Here is a 13,862-nt window from a genome sequence, read left to right as displayed (position 1 = left end):
TCCTGCTTTTTAGAATCCCAGGCAAGCCAAAGTTATCCAAAGGTCAGCTGGACAGAAAAAGCACATGAAGACAAACTATATGAAAATACACAGCTGATACAAAAAAAACTACATTATTTTAAATTCACCTTCCACCTGGAGGTATAATTGAATGTGAAGGATCTGCCATATGAGCCCCTGAAAGATAAAAGACAATCTTTGAATTTCCCGTACTCCATTTACCTTAAATACAAACTGAAAACATAACACTGATTTCATGAAGCAAAACCCTGTTCACATTTTACAAGCACGTGCGCGTATTTTCTGTATTCACAGATAGGAGGGACAGATCTCGTCAAACTGCTTTATTAATCTATAAGCAACAATATAAGATTACTTCAATTGAGCATATCATATCAGCATTCTTTTCAGTGCTGTCTTTCATGATGCCAAGTGAAAATCTTGCGAAATAAAGGTAAACAAATCTCTCCTAAACTCTGCTAAAAGAAAAAGGATACTTTTACAGAGATTTAGCTTAGTCCTAAATTACAGCCAGACATGAATAATTATGTTTTTAGAACGTCATTTACCACACTGAAAACTTGCCTTGCTTTTTCAATAGAAATATATTATTACCAGAATTTCTGTAATTTCCCACTCCCTTGTCTTCTTACTGGGCACAGGCAACACAATTCTAATTTTACTAATCCAGCATCGACTTCTGGCTCTTTCACCTGAGAAAGTGGAACTTTTCTTTTTTGACTACATTCCTATAGAGATTGCTTCACCCTTTTCATAAAACAAATCCTCACAGACACAAATTTTGCAAGTAAAGCAGTATAATCTCATGAAAGGAACGGGAGAAGGGATTTCTTCTAGCTAGGAGCGAATATGTGCAGTTTTAAAAAAACTCACTCTAGCTCAGATTTTTTAATATATAGAGGCTTTCATAGCAACTGCAACACCTAACCACTTCAGAAGATTAAATCAATTTTTAAAATGAGACATAAATGCCAAACTCAGCTATGTATTGGAACACGGAGCACTGCAAAGTCTTGGCATCTTCTAAAAATGCAACGCACAGTCCTTCATCAGTTCACTTCTCCTGTCCCTAGGATACCATCCAATTCACATTAAATTGAAACTCAGTAAAAGGATGAAGAACACAACAGAACAAGTTTTATCTCTAATTAGTTGCACCTGGCAGAATGCATAAAGGAGAAGATTGTAGTTCCATGAGTAAGGCAACTCACAGTCTAGGAATTTCTGCAAAGTTCACCACTTTATCCGCATGACCCAATCTTGTATCTGTATTGCTACCTAATCTAAAATTCTGACCTGTTTCTGTTTAGTCTGAGTAAGTAGTAACTTACCTAGGTGTTTCTTTGGCTCTAGGAAAGGCCTGTGTGGAAATACGGAAAGAAAAACCCATAGCTTTAGCAAAGACATCATTACTTACTTGGTCGCGTAACATTAAAGAGAGAGCACTCCTGTTTAAGAGAAACAGGCTGCAATGTATTTCATTAAAAATTAAAATTAATTGGACTTAATTTAAGTACAAAACGAAAGCGGACAGACCAGCACGAGAGCGAGCAAATGACCTTTTGATGATAAATGAGATCCTTGACTTGTTTTCCAAAATCCATTTCAGGGTGGAAACATCGTAATTTGCCGGATGTTTGAATGCAAGCCCTTCGGGCAGGCCCTGCACCACCACCGCCGACTGGTCCCTCTGAATCTTCTCATACGGCACAGGTACCACCGTTGACTTTCCTAAAGCTTTACCTAAGGGGAAAAGGGAAAAAAAAGGAGACAGTTACAAGGGGAAGAGCGTGCAAGTTCACAAGAGGATGAGTCCCTCCTAAAACCCCTGGAGAGGACTGGGGCGAACACAAGGAGGAGGAAACCAAGCCCTGCTTGCAGGGTTCCAACATGCACCGGAACCCACAGAGACGCAGAGACTTTTTTAAAAGAAAACTAAACGGGCTGTGCAATCATCTCACATCACATCCATAAATCACATCAAAAAGAAAACTACCCAATATACGTGTATGGTTTAGAATCAGCGACTAAAAAAGGTAAACTTACCACCTTAGCAGCAGCATAGCTGGAAGGCTAAGTGCATGCAGTACTTTCCTCCCAACTAAAATAAAAATTTAGAAATCCAGAACAGCTGTTCTGAAGACTTTAAAGCACCCACCATAGCAAAAGCAGAAAAAGTCCTCCACAGACTTTCTGAGAGCTTCCAGTTCCACAGCATCCACGGTCAGTCTGTTTACAGCGGGGACGGTCTTTGTTTTCTGCAGGTCTGCAGCCCTCTCCTCTTCTGTAACACCTGGCAGTTATTTATAAAAATAAGACAAAAAAATAAAATACTAAGTTATTAAAACCGCCAGTAGACAGTCCCTCCAGTTTAGACTATAGGGACTCAGGAAGGATTCCTGCCAGAAAATCATAAGAACTTATTTGCTCCAGAAGCAAATGCACTTGTTTACGTACATAGGCAATGAGTGAATCCGAATTTACACCAAAATTATTATATCCTCCTTACAACCTTTGTAAATGTCACCCTTTAATGTGTAAGAATAAGGAATTAAGAGACACATCCAAGCAGGCTTTGTTTTGGCACAAAGAGGTACAAAACGCTATTCATCTCAGGAGGGGATAATACAGCAGAAATAAAATGCGAAACTGCCAAGAAAAGAAGGAGCAAGACAGTCACCAGGGAAAAGTTAAAATGCCTGCGCAGAGGGTACCACAGCTCCCTAGTGCTGTGCATGATGCCTTACGCAGCAGTTATGTTACATCCCCTTTTGTTCATGCTTATGTGCTTAGCTGAACTTTTTACAGAGGGGATCTGGCTTTTGGCACAACAGCTCCTCTGCCTTTGAAAGGGCATTTGAAGTACACATCTCTCACGGCTGAACAGGAGGACTTGCAAACAAGCCATCCTAGGATCCCAGAATGGTTTGGGTTGAAGGGACCCTAAATCCACCCAGTGCCACCCCCTGCCCTGGGCAGGGACACCTCCCACCAGCCCAGGTTGCTCCAAGCCCCGTCCAACCTGGCCTTGAACCCCTCCAGGGATGGGGCAGCCACAGCTTCTCTGGGCAACCTGGGCCAGGGGATCATCGCCCTCACACCAAAGAATTCCTTCCTCAGATCTTATCTACATTAATAGAATCATAGAATAATCATCCTCACGCAGAACCGAGAAGATTCCAGCCCCACGCCTTGTTCTAGTCTCTGAGCAAATGACATTGCAAAAGGATGGAGGGAATAATGACACCTTCAATATTAACAAGCAAATGGAAGTGATGGTTTCGGGCAACAGCCTTCCCTAATCACTCACCTTCTGCAAAGATTTACTGAGAATCACCTGGCAAAAATAGGGGAAAACACCAGAGATATTCTGGATATGAAAGAAAAAGCAAGGGAGAACTGTGTTCCTGTGTGCAAGGGAGAGATCAGTGCTGAGGCTGTCTCCTGTCTTCACCCTGAGCACAGTGGTACGTCTGAAACGCTGCGATTCGCATTACCAGTACTGCTGGCACCATAATTCTAAGCTAATACGAGAAAACAAACATCAGTTTGCACAACTGACTACCAATGGGTTGTGAAATGAGCTGAAGCAGCAATGCTTTTAGTAAAATTACATTTATCATCTTAAAGAGTCACATCTTATTTCAAAGAGAAGCTTTTCCGTCCTCTACAGACCCCCCGTCTGCTTTGTGCCCTGGAAACCCACCTCCACGTGACATCCAGCTCTTCAGACCCAAAACTTCGGCTTTCTCTGCAATATGACAGTGCCTCCCATAACACAAAAATAATGCAAAAATGGAATATTATTATTTAGCTATAACACAGGGGCTTAGTTAATGACAGCTGATAAGGTTTGCCTGCAGACTTGGGGACAAGAGACATCAGGTTCAATCTACAGCTACATGCAATGTTGCTTTTTTGTGTGGGGGTTTTTTCCGCAGAAGAGACTGATTCACTGAAAACGCCTTTGCTGCCAGTAGCTTCTCAAAAGTGTACCCACACTTTCTAAAAATAATAAGCAAAACAAAACTAAGATGACGACACTGCTCACTTCCCATTAAAATGAAAAGCAGACAAAAAGACATAGCCATTTTCCTCCTTAACTAGGAGAAACCCTTGTCGTTGTGCTTTATTACATGATTTTTATCCATTTTCTTGAGCCCATATAATGCATCTGCCTCAATCTCTCCCATGTTTGTTGGCCAATTTCAATCAAGTCTGGCAAACAAGATCAAGTCTCGAAGCCGGTCAGATTTACAAGGGCTCTGCAGGACCCATCCCACCCAGCAGCCAGTCGTCTCCTCAGGCAGCGCTGAGGGACACGTCTCCACTTGTTGGAGGTCCCACTACTCATAGGCTCCGTGGAGGGGAAGAGGGATGGGAGGTTGTATTTACAGAAGGGTAAGAGGGTGAAAAATGGTTTAAGAAGGATGAGGAATGGTTATATGGTAAAAGAATTACATTCTCCAAACCTGGGAGCATCCTGCGGGATTAGTCCAGTTACTCTGCAAAGCCTATTCCAGCTTCATCAGAACGACCCAACCACTAACAATCCTCAGTTTGAACTGAAAGTCCATATGTAGTCACGTATCTCCTACCTTCTAGTGCTACCCAGGTGTTTTCATTGCTCAGAATGACCTTCCCTCTTCCCTGCCCCGCTGGGCAGCAGACTGGGTTTGACAGCCCAGCCTTCCACCTGCCTGGAAAAGGAACCTCCCAGCTGTCAGCGTCCTTATAAAACAAATATACTATAAAATGTGTACACCGCTTTAAAATAAAAGAAAATTAAAAAAAAAACCCTCTTAGAGAAATTTTTGTGATCGAACAAAAAAACGGAATACTTGAAACGATCACATTTTAATTTGGCAATTCCTTCTTGTTGCGTGGCAGCAATTAGAGAGCTACACCCTGACCAGACTCTCCGCCTTCCTGCCCTACCCGGACGCGGTTACGCTCATGAACCGATGAAGAGCTGCGGCTCAGCACTGTTACACAACACCGATCCGAAGTGCACTGAAGCACCGTCTGAAGGCAGCACGCTAAAATAGGCCATAAAGCGGCTCCGTCTCCTGAGCGCCTCACTCAGAGGTAAGGGGAAAGATGTGCTTCTCCTGCGGAGCTGAGCACGCCCCGCTGGGACATGCCGAGACAAGTAACAAAACCAGCACTGACCACATCTCACCAAAGAAAAAGACACACAAAAACCCCCATAACAATCAAGCTTTTGCAGAGAAACAATTTGCTTAACCAAAATTTTCCCCAAAATGTGACCTGGAGATGCGATGCGACACAAACAACAGAGAAAAGCTGGCAGTGTTCAGAATCTGAAGCTGATGGAGCTCAACACTCCTGTAGCAAAAGAGCCGCCAGTGCCACGGTACGTAAGGCATCTCACAACATCAGAAGGTTTTTAATCAGGTGGGTTTTGATCCCCCAGGTAGAAAAAGCCAAGAAGTGATTATAAGAATACGAATGTCACCCCCGCACAGCCACTGCGAGAGGCAACTTAAGGGCAACAATTATTTTGTGACAACACTCTTGTACATACATTTTATCATCTGTGCTTAAAGAAAATTACTCTCTGAAAATAGTAAATACGCGTGTGACTAAAAGCATTTTCCTTTGTTTTATAGCGCATCCACTCAGTTCATCTGTGAGCTTTTTAAGGCCATCCACTTTTACAGTTCAGGAAACTGAAACCTCAAATTAAAGCAAAATCATTCCATGATTATCAAAGGACCACCTAAACCACAAGAAAAGAAAATCACCTGAGGCAGAATTTAGGAGCCAGGGAATTTCAAAAAGCTGGGCTATCTGCAGCAGTTTTCTGTTTGTTCGGGACTCTGAGGGAATGAGATGGGTGGTCTGAACTTTCGGAGCCAGTTTTTTAAACCAGCTGTTACCTCCATCCCCCCTGGCTGGGCAGAGCTTCCTGACAATCCAGCCAAGCAAACTAGCTCCAATAAGGCCGCAAAAGAGGCCGGTTACCCAAATCTGAAATAAACCCAGAAAAATAGGATGGAGCTGTGAGCGCAGCAGTGAGGGCATGGCTAAAGCTGAAGGTGCTGGGAAGAAAACGCGTCCGGACCGGGCACAACCTGCAAGAGTCTGCTCCGGCAGCATCCATGGAGCCAGACCGTGGGAGCAAAGGAAGCAGCCCTGAGGAAAGGAGGCAGAAAGGGATCTCATAAAACTCCTTAAAAATAACTCGTGTCTAACCCAGCAATGGAAGTTTTGAAAAATGCATTTTTCTTTTCATTTTGAGAACTTGGTAAAATAGGGGTACCCCTTGGGACGAGGGGTAATGTTTCAAACTGAAAGAGGGGAGATTGAGATGGGATATTGGGAAGAAATTCTTGGCTGTGAGGGTGGTGATCCCCTGGCCCAGGTTGCCCAGAGAAGCTGTGGCTGCCCCATCCCTGGAGGGGTTCAAGGCCAGGTTGGACGGGGCTTGGAGCAACCTGGGCTGGTGGGAGGTGTCCCTGCCCAGGGCAGGGGGTGCCACTGGGTGGCCTTTAAGTCCTTTCCAACTCAAACCATTCCATGATTCTATCAAAACGGGTGAACTGACTTGTAAATCAAGGGAAACTGCCAGTCACATAAAAGTTAAGAAAAACAGATTGATTCGCCCCAATAGCATGAGAAAGGACTGCAAAGGCGACCATCAAAGACGCACGGCTAGCCAGGGCTGGCCATCACCCGCTTCAGGTAAAGCCCCTTCACCAGCCTGGGAAGGTGGGGGAAAAAGAAGGGAAGGAGAACAGCAGTAGAAGAGAAACAGAAGAGTATAGCAGGCCACAAGGCTAAAAGACAGGAGAATTAGTCTTTCACAAAGATCTAGGCTATTAATGTGGAGTTCAGCTGATGAACACACATATTAATACGTGAGAAATATGCAGCATGGGATAGCTCAAAAAATTACATTATTTGCACTTCAAAAGGTTAGGCAGAAGGGGGCTGTAGGCTGAGCCATTTAAGGGAGCTCAAATGGCATCAGCAATGGTAAAAAAAAAGCAGCTCTCATTAAGAAAGACAGGGCTGATTGCTTTGGATTTTATTGTTATTACTTGTAACTGCAACTGTTTGGTGAGGGCTAGGAACGTTATCTTTAAACTAATCCCTAAGCACATGATTTATTAGAAACAAATTGATGAAGCCTTTAAGGGTAGATGCTTTAACTCATAGCTACATTCTGCAAATACAAAATAGAAAGTGACTGAAACTTAAATCAAAAAAAGCTCTTGGGGATTCCAAGAATGAACACCGTTCAGCTGATGTATTAGGCAGTTACAACCACAATAGAAAAATTCCCTCAGAAACTATGGGTGGGGCAGAAAGAGACACCAAGCATGAACTAGTGCTTGCCATACAGAGAGTACGATGTGAATACTTCAAGAGACTGGGAAGGCAGAAGCCCTGAGCGTTGGAGGCAACCACAATGTACGCAGCAAACTGTCCGAGCTTTCCAGCAGGAACATCTTAATCTTCGTGCTTTTTATTTATTAGGGAGGTGATTCTGCCCCTCTGCTCCACTCTGGGGAGACCCCACTTGGAGCACTGTGTCCAGCGCTGGGGCACCAACATCAGGAGGCCCCGGAGCTGTTGGAGCGGGGCCAGAGGAGGCCCCGGAGCTGCTGGGAGGGCTGGAGCCCCTCTGCTGTGGGGACAGGCTGAGAGAGCTGGGGGGGGTCAGCCTGGAGAAGAGAAGGCTCCGGGGAGACCTTCCAGCCCCGTCCAGATCCTAAGGGGCTCCAGAAAAGCTGGGGAGGGACTATGGAGCAGGGAGTGTAATGACAGGATGAGGGGTAATGGCTTCAAACTGGAAGAGGGGCGATTGAGATGATACTCTGAAGACATTCTTTGCTGTGAGGGTGGTGAGCCCCTGGCCCAGGTTGCCCAGAGAAGCTGTGGCTGCCCCATCCCTGGAGGGGTTCAAGGCCAGGTTGGACGGGGCTTGGAGCAACCTGGGCTGGTGGGAGGTGTCCCTGCCCAGGGCAGGGGGTGGCACTGGGTGGGCTTTCAGGTCCCTTCAACCCAAACCATTCTGTGATTGTATGATGAAATAAAGAAAGACACCCCACAAGCTTTAGCCATTGGGGCACTCCAGACAGCTCTGTGGCGTCCTGGGGAGATGGGGACCCCAGAGCTAACTCACAGTGCTAAGGTTTTACAGTCACACAGAGCCCTGGGCGCAAAGGCAGAAGACCATCTTACCAAGAGAGCTGCAGGAGAACAGGAGAGGAGACGCACAAGAGGAAGGCAGCAGTTACCATGCCCACAACTCTCCCAAGCAAGAAGGACTATGAAACTGTTCCCTGATTAACCCTGGGCAGCGCTCGTCAGGTTAGCATCAACACATCGCTGAACAGGCATGATGCAGCCTGGCTCCCATGATGTAAAACGGACACGGGAACACTTCCTTCCACTAGCAGAGATGCAAGGTCTTAAGTCTCAAGCAACAGACACGGTAGGAGTAAATACATTATGGTGCCAGCATGATTAGCCTGGGAAACAGTGATGGGCTACGGCCAGCATGGCCAGGAGCAGCCGTCCATCTCTGCTGGTCTACGATCTGCAGAAGGGCAAATTATTCCAAGTCACCTGCTGCCAAAAGGGAAGTGGAAACTCTGGAACACAACCAAGAGACGCAGCTGAGTGAGTTCCCATTAGAAGTGACGGGGAAGAGCCTGTTCCAGCAGATCCTCAAACAGAACAAGCATTTAGCAGAGGCCGTTTCAAAGAGGCTGCTCCCAAATAGCTGGAAGGAAATCTGGCATGGAAAAAGAGGTCGAAAGCTACAGAGGTGTAAAACAGCTCTGGCTTGGCAGCAGGAATGCATCCTGACAGTCACAGCTTTAAAAAGCAACTATTTCAACACCCTTTTTTCCTTGCTACGCATCCTGTAAAGTGCACCCATTTTGAAGTGCACTGGAAAACCAAAGCTAAAGCAAGAGTCATAGATACAGCCCCCCATTTGCATTTAAAATAGGTAACAGCCTAGCGATGGCATCCATGCAACTCCACAAGTGTTTTGTCAGGATTAATCCTCCACCTCTTATTGTTTTTCTTTCATTTACTATTTATGTCTACGATTTAATGACCCCTTTCTCTTCCAAAACATTCTGTAGCTTCAGGAGCAGTAAAAGCCACAGAAATCTCAGCTGGCCACAGAACAGTTTAAGGCCAAACAAAATGACTGTGGGAAACCAGTTTCCACACTGGTACTGCATTATCAAAAAGAACTGGTGTTTTCCAACTAGCTGCGTTAGTGTCAAGGGATTAGCCTCTGAGCAACATAAAAATACGTCAGCTAGTTACAGAATATCCAGAATATAATAGCGTAGCACATCATCAGAGACAGAGATGACGATGAAGATTGTCCTTCAGCTATTATAATGAGGACAAACAAATACAATCAATAGCAGCTAGACCCACTAATAGCCTCTGTTATTAGAGGCATACTGAAGAGGTATTCGGCTGCTCCCACACAGGTCAGGGGATTCACTCTGTACTCAATTTCTAGCCTGAGACATTCCGCTCCAGAGCTGAAAAGCTCAACACCCCATTTAGATACTGCTTCCCAATCACTGCAGGCACGACAAGTGAGATATACAGAATATAATCAGGGGTAATCACAATAGTAAGGAAGAAGCAAATCAACTGCACTCATACTCTATTTGCAGCATTACTGGAGCATCCAAATAAAGTACCACAGAAGCACTACGTCCAGACCAGCAGTGCAGTACACGCGAGAACTGGCGAGCTGCAGTGTCAGGGGCTATCTCAGCAGATTTAGTCGCAGACATTTTTAAGCACAAGTCTAAAATTAACCCGGAGCTACTGAGTTAATAAAAACGTTCACACTACTGCAGCTTGACTCCCACCTATCATCCTCTGAACACCAGAGCTGTGCAGGATGCTCTGGGACCCGCAGCCCCACAGTCCGTTCGGCATTGCTTCAAGTGACAGCGCACAGACGACACATAGATGGGACGGAATGTGTCAATAGCTTCATCCATTAGAAAAATGAAAGAAAGCAGCAAGACGTGCAGTCAGAGCTTCAGCATGTTTAAATTTATATTTGTACCAATGTGCTATACACTTTACTGAGCTTTGGTTAAAAAATACTGAAGTCATGTGTTTCTACACTGTACTTTTTGGATATCGTCACCTACAAAGAAAACACAGTTCAAGACAAAACCACTATTTATGAGCTATTTAGATGCCTACAGAGAGATGTCATGGAGACTTTCAGAAGCTTTGCTCTAGATTTCTAGGTACCTAAGTTGCTCTGTAGGTCTGGCCCTGTTGATAGCATTGTTTTTATTATTGCTAATATTGGAGCTAAATGCACCTGTGGTGAGACAATGGCGAATATTAACATTTTTTAAACATCAAACCTCAATCACAAGGGAAGTATTGACTATTTTATTTCACAGAATACTTCTAGTTTGAAAAAACGTATTAGGCAATTTTGAGTGCATGTACCTCTTGTCAGTAAGAAACAGCGTTAAGACAGATAATGAGAGGCAAACAAACAGAGGAAGCTGCCACCTTCAAACAGCAGGTCTTTAGGGCTGTAGCATCCATATGCGCTTTTCCATAGGGAATGGCTCCAGCCAGTGCCACAAGTTCCTCTGTAGGAAAGTCTGAAGCCAAACTCTGGCCCATACCATCAGCGTGGAAACCTGAGGCCACCAGAAGGAAAATGAAGGCTCCTAAAAATAAAGGACCCATCATCCAAGATGAACCATCTACAGATGCAACATGGCTCCCCCTCAGGCAAGCGAGCCCAGAGCCCTGGCACCAAAGAAGGAAAAAGCAGCACGACTGGGAGAGCTGACAGAAAGTTGCAGAATGAGCAGGATTAGGCTTCCGTGTGACCTACATACCAATGGTGCAACAGCCGGTACTGGTGGAAATGCTAGCAGAGGAACCGGGAGTCTTGGAGAACAATCAGCTCCTTGACAGATGGGATGGAACACACAGTGCTGGGTAAATCTCTTTCAAAGTCCAGAGCAGATGACCAAAAAAGTGTTTCTGAGACAGGATGCTTTTCTGAAAGTTCACTTCTGACAGGCAAATACAACCTGGGGATGATGAGGCCTCTTCTGGATTTTTGTTTGTTGGTTTGTTTTATAAACCTCCAGTTCCATTCAAACGAGAATGAATTCCACAGAGCTGATGCCAAACCTTGACCAAACCTCAAGGGAAACTGCCAAGATGACAAAGGTGAATACACGGAGGGAACGGCATTCTTGGGACACCCCAGGAATAGGTCTCCTGTTCAGGATGGCGGATAACCCCCAACCCCACAGCAATCCCGAGAGTATGGAGGCACTTCATCCTGCCGAGGCCATCCAAGGGGAACTGAGGACCACACAATACACACCAGCAGGGAACAGCAACTACCACAAAGAGGTACTGGTAGGGCAAGACGTGTATGCCCGTGACTGCTCACAGTACACAAGTACGCTTACTGGTCCATATTCCAAAGACGAGCAGGCATTACAAGAATATACTCTTTTTATGTAAAATACAAACTCACACAGGCTTAGAATAACTGACACTGCAGGTTTTCTAAGTTACGTGTTATGCGTACGAGCACACGCCGTTCTACGTTGATTGAAACATACCCTTTCACTGTAACACAGGGCTTACAGCCATCTTAATTAAGCACGGCTCAGAAGGATATATTACCTGACCCCATTTCAAATAATTAATGCCTGTTGACTGGTTCTTCAACGATCACTACACAACCCATATTAACATGAAAAAAAACATCGCTATAATTTGTTTCTAACACATTTTCTTTAGGTAACAAGGTACACGAGATACGTGTGGGGCTCCTCCTTCCCCTGCAGCTCGGCGTTAGGGAACCCACGTGGGTGAAAGTTGTTATGAATGGAAAGCGCAAGAAACCAGACTCCAGTGCTGCTTTCACTGAACCACTGTTGCTTTTATCAGTCCTACACTGCTAGAAAGCGTACGTGCTACTTCCTTCACAAACCTCACATACACATTTCATCAATTTCGTAATGATACTCATTACTAAAAATAAGCGGTGGGTATGAAGCCTGAGCCCTCCAAATTCTGAAAACTCTCCGTATTCACTCAAACTATACAAAGGAGCTGTGGGAAAAGTGGAAGTAAAGACTGGAGACACATGCTGGCTTGTCACAATAGTCAGACGTAACCAGAGGAATGTGTAATAACTACACTTCTGGTTCATACTTAAGGGAAAAACGAAGAGACCCACACAAGTGGGGAGGTAACTCTCAGCACCACGTGTTCCACAGACTGACATCGCAGTTGAACTTTTAAAGGTTTAATTCTAACAGCAACGCAAGAACCTCTTGGAAGCCTTTATTAATCATAAAGGAACAAGAAGGGCGCAACTCTTAACTTATTGAAACCACAGACTGTGGCCTTCCTGTGTTTTTCCAAAACACCTACTAAAATTGCAACTGGCATTGTGTATGGCTAGCTTTCATATTCACTGAAGAAGGAAGGCGTGTGGGGAAAGGAACTATTGCCTCCACAGTTCTAAGTTTGAGATCAAAAGATACTACACTACAAACTTCATCACGACTTCAAAGTCATCAAAGGCAGTGATGGAATCAGCATCACCAGGAACACGCAATACTCTTATTCCTAAAAATTGGTGTTCTGAAGTCAAGTTTTCTGGAATTATCAACAACTTTGTCAGCAGCAGGAGAAAACTACCTCCAGCATCAAAATCCCCCAGGAAGTACAGGGGATACGCACTTGGCGAAACGTGGAAAGCAGTGACTGGGGTCAGTCGGCTTTAGTCACACAGATCCACACCGCAATGTTCGGCAAGAAGCATAATGAAAACAGCGTTTTCAAAGTGGATATTGCTTAATCTCGTCAGCCTGACAGTACAGAAACACCGCCAAGAATGAGTACCTTGTAACTGGAATAAAGCAAAGGATGGGGATTATCAGAACTAAGGTAAGATTTAAACACATGCACATTCCTATAGGAACCATGTCTGATACAGTCGAACACAAGGCTGGATGAGAAGCCAGTGCTTCCCACGGGACAGAACCAGAAACACAGATCTAGCCAGGGACATCAAACACCAAACCCCAGTTATTTCAGACCCCCTACTGACAGATGTGCCCAGTGTACAAAGTCTCCAGTATACCAGGGCCCATGATACCACTGTGCTGGCTATAGAACAGAGTATCTAGGACAGCAGGGAAGCCCTTTAAGGAACAACAACAACAAAACAAAAAAGAAATCAGGCGAAAAACTGAACTCTGCCCCATTATTCAGCGAAGAATTTTCATAAATACCAGTATCAGAAGACTGCCCCTGTAAAAAAATAAAAAAGAAATTGACTCATCTTATACTCGATTCCTCAGTGAGGTCCTAATTCTGCCTTTTGCTATCAGTTATCTGTTACAGTGCAACGCTGTGGTGACTTTCCTTAGAGTAAACACACTTACGTGCGCAGACAGTCACTGCCCAAGCGAGCAGGACGGTGGCAAAAATCCAGAGCCCCACCATGAACAAATGACCTCGAGACAGAACCTTCAGGAGAATTTTGGCTAGCAGCAAAAGCATTTTTAAGTGCAAATGTCTCTGTCAGAGATTAAACATAGCTGCTTTCCAAGCAGTATTTAATTAGTCAAGCCAGAAGTTTTTACAGCTGTTGCTTTTAAAACTCCCCCCAGACTGATTCTTCTCTCATACCCGGCTCGTGACCTGCATCGTCTCCCTTTCCCCAGGCAGGTAAACGTGCGTTTTGCTATTGATTAAGTAGTGCTCATCAACAACATTAGTGCTCCCCCAAAGAGCCACTGAATCTTTGA

General features: G+C 44.7%; 1 protein-coding gene across 12 annotated transcripts in view; it reads right to left on the bottom strand.

Annotated features, from left to right (window-relative positions):
• Positions 1–13,862, bottom strand: part of GTF2I (general transcription factor IIi) — a 77,189-nt gene that overhangs the window by 47,905 nt on the left and 15,422 nt on the right. For all 12 annotated transcript variants that reach the window (XM_054208376.1, XM_054208380.1, XM_054208375.1 and 9 more), the window contains 4 exons: positions 2,180–2,314; positions 1,581–1,764; positions 1,353–1,381; positions 129–177 (listed from right to left, as the gene is read on the bottom strand). In XM_054208376.1, coding sequence (XP_054064351.1) covers positions 129–177; positions 1,353–1,381; positions 1,581–1,764; positions 2,180–2,314 — 397 coding nt within the window. The remainder of the gene's footprint in view (positions 1–128; positions 178–1,352; positions 1,382–1,580; positions 1,765–2,179; positions 2,315–13,862) is intronic.

The sequence above is a fragment of the Rissa tridactyla genome, chromosome 7, assembly GCF_028500815.1.
Source record: "Rissa tridactyla isolate bRisTri1 chromosome 7, bRisTri1.patW.cur.20221130, whole genome shotgun sequence".
Lineage (NCBI taxonomy): Eukaryota > Metazoa > Chordata > Aves > Charadriiformes > Laridae > Rissa > Rissa tridactyla.
The sequence above is the reverse complement of the archived record's forward strand: the minus strand, read 5'-3'. Positions and strand labels throughout refer to the sequence as shown.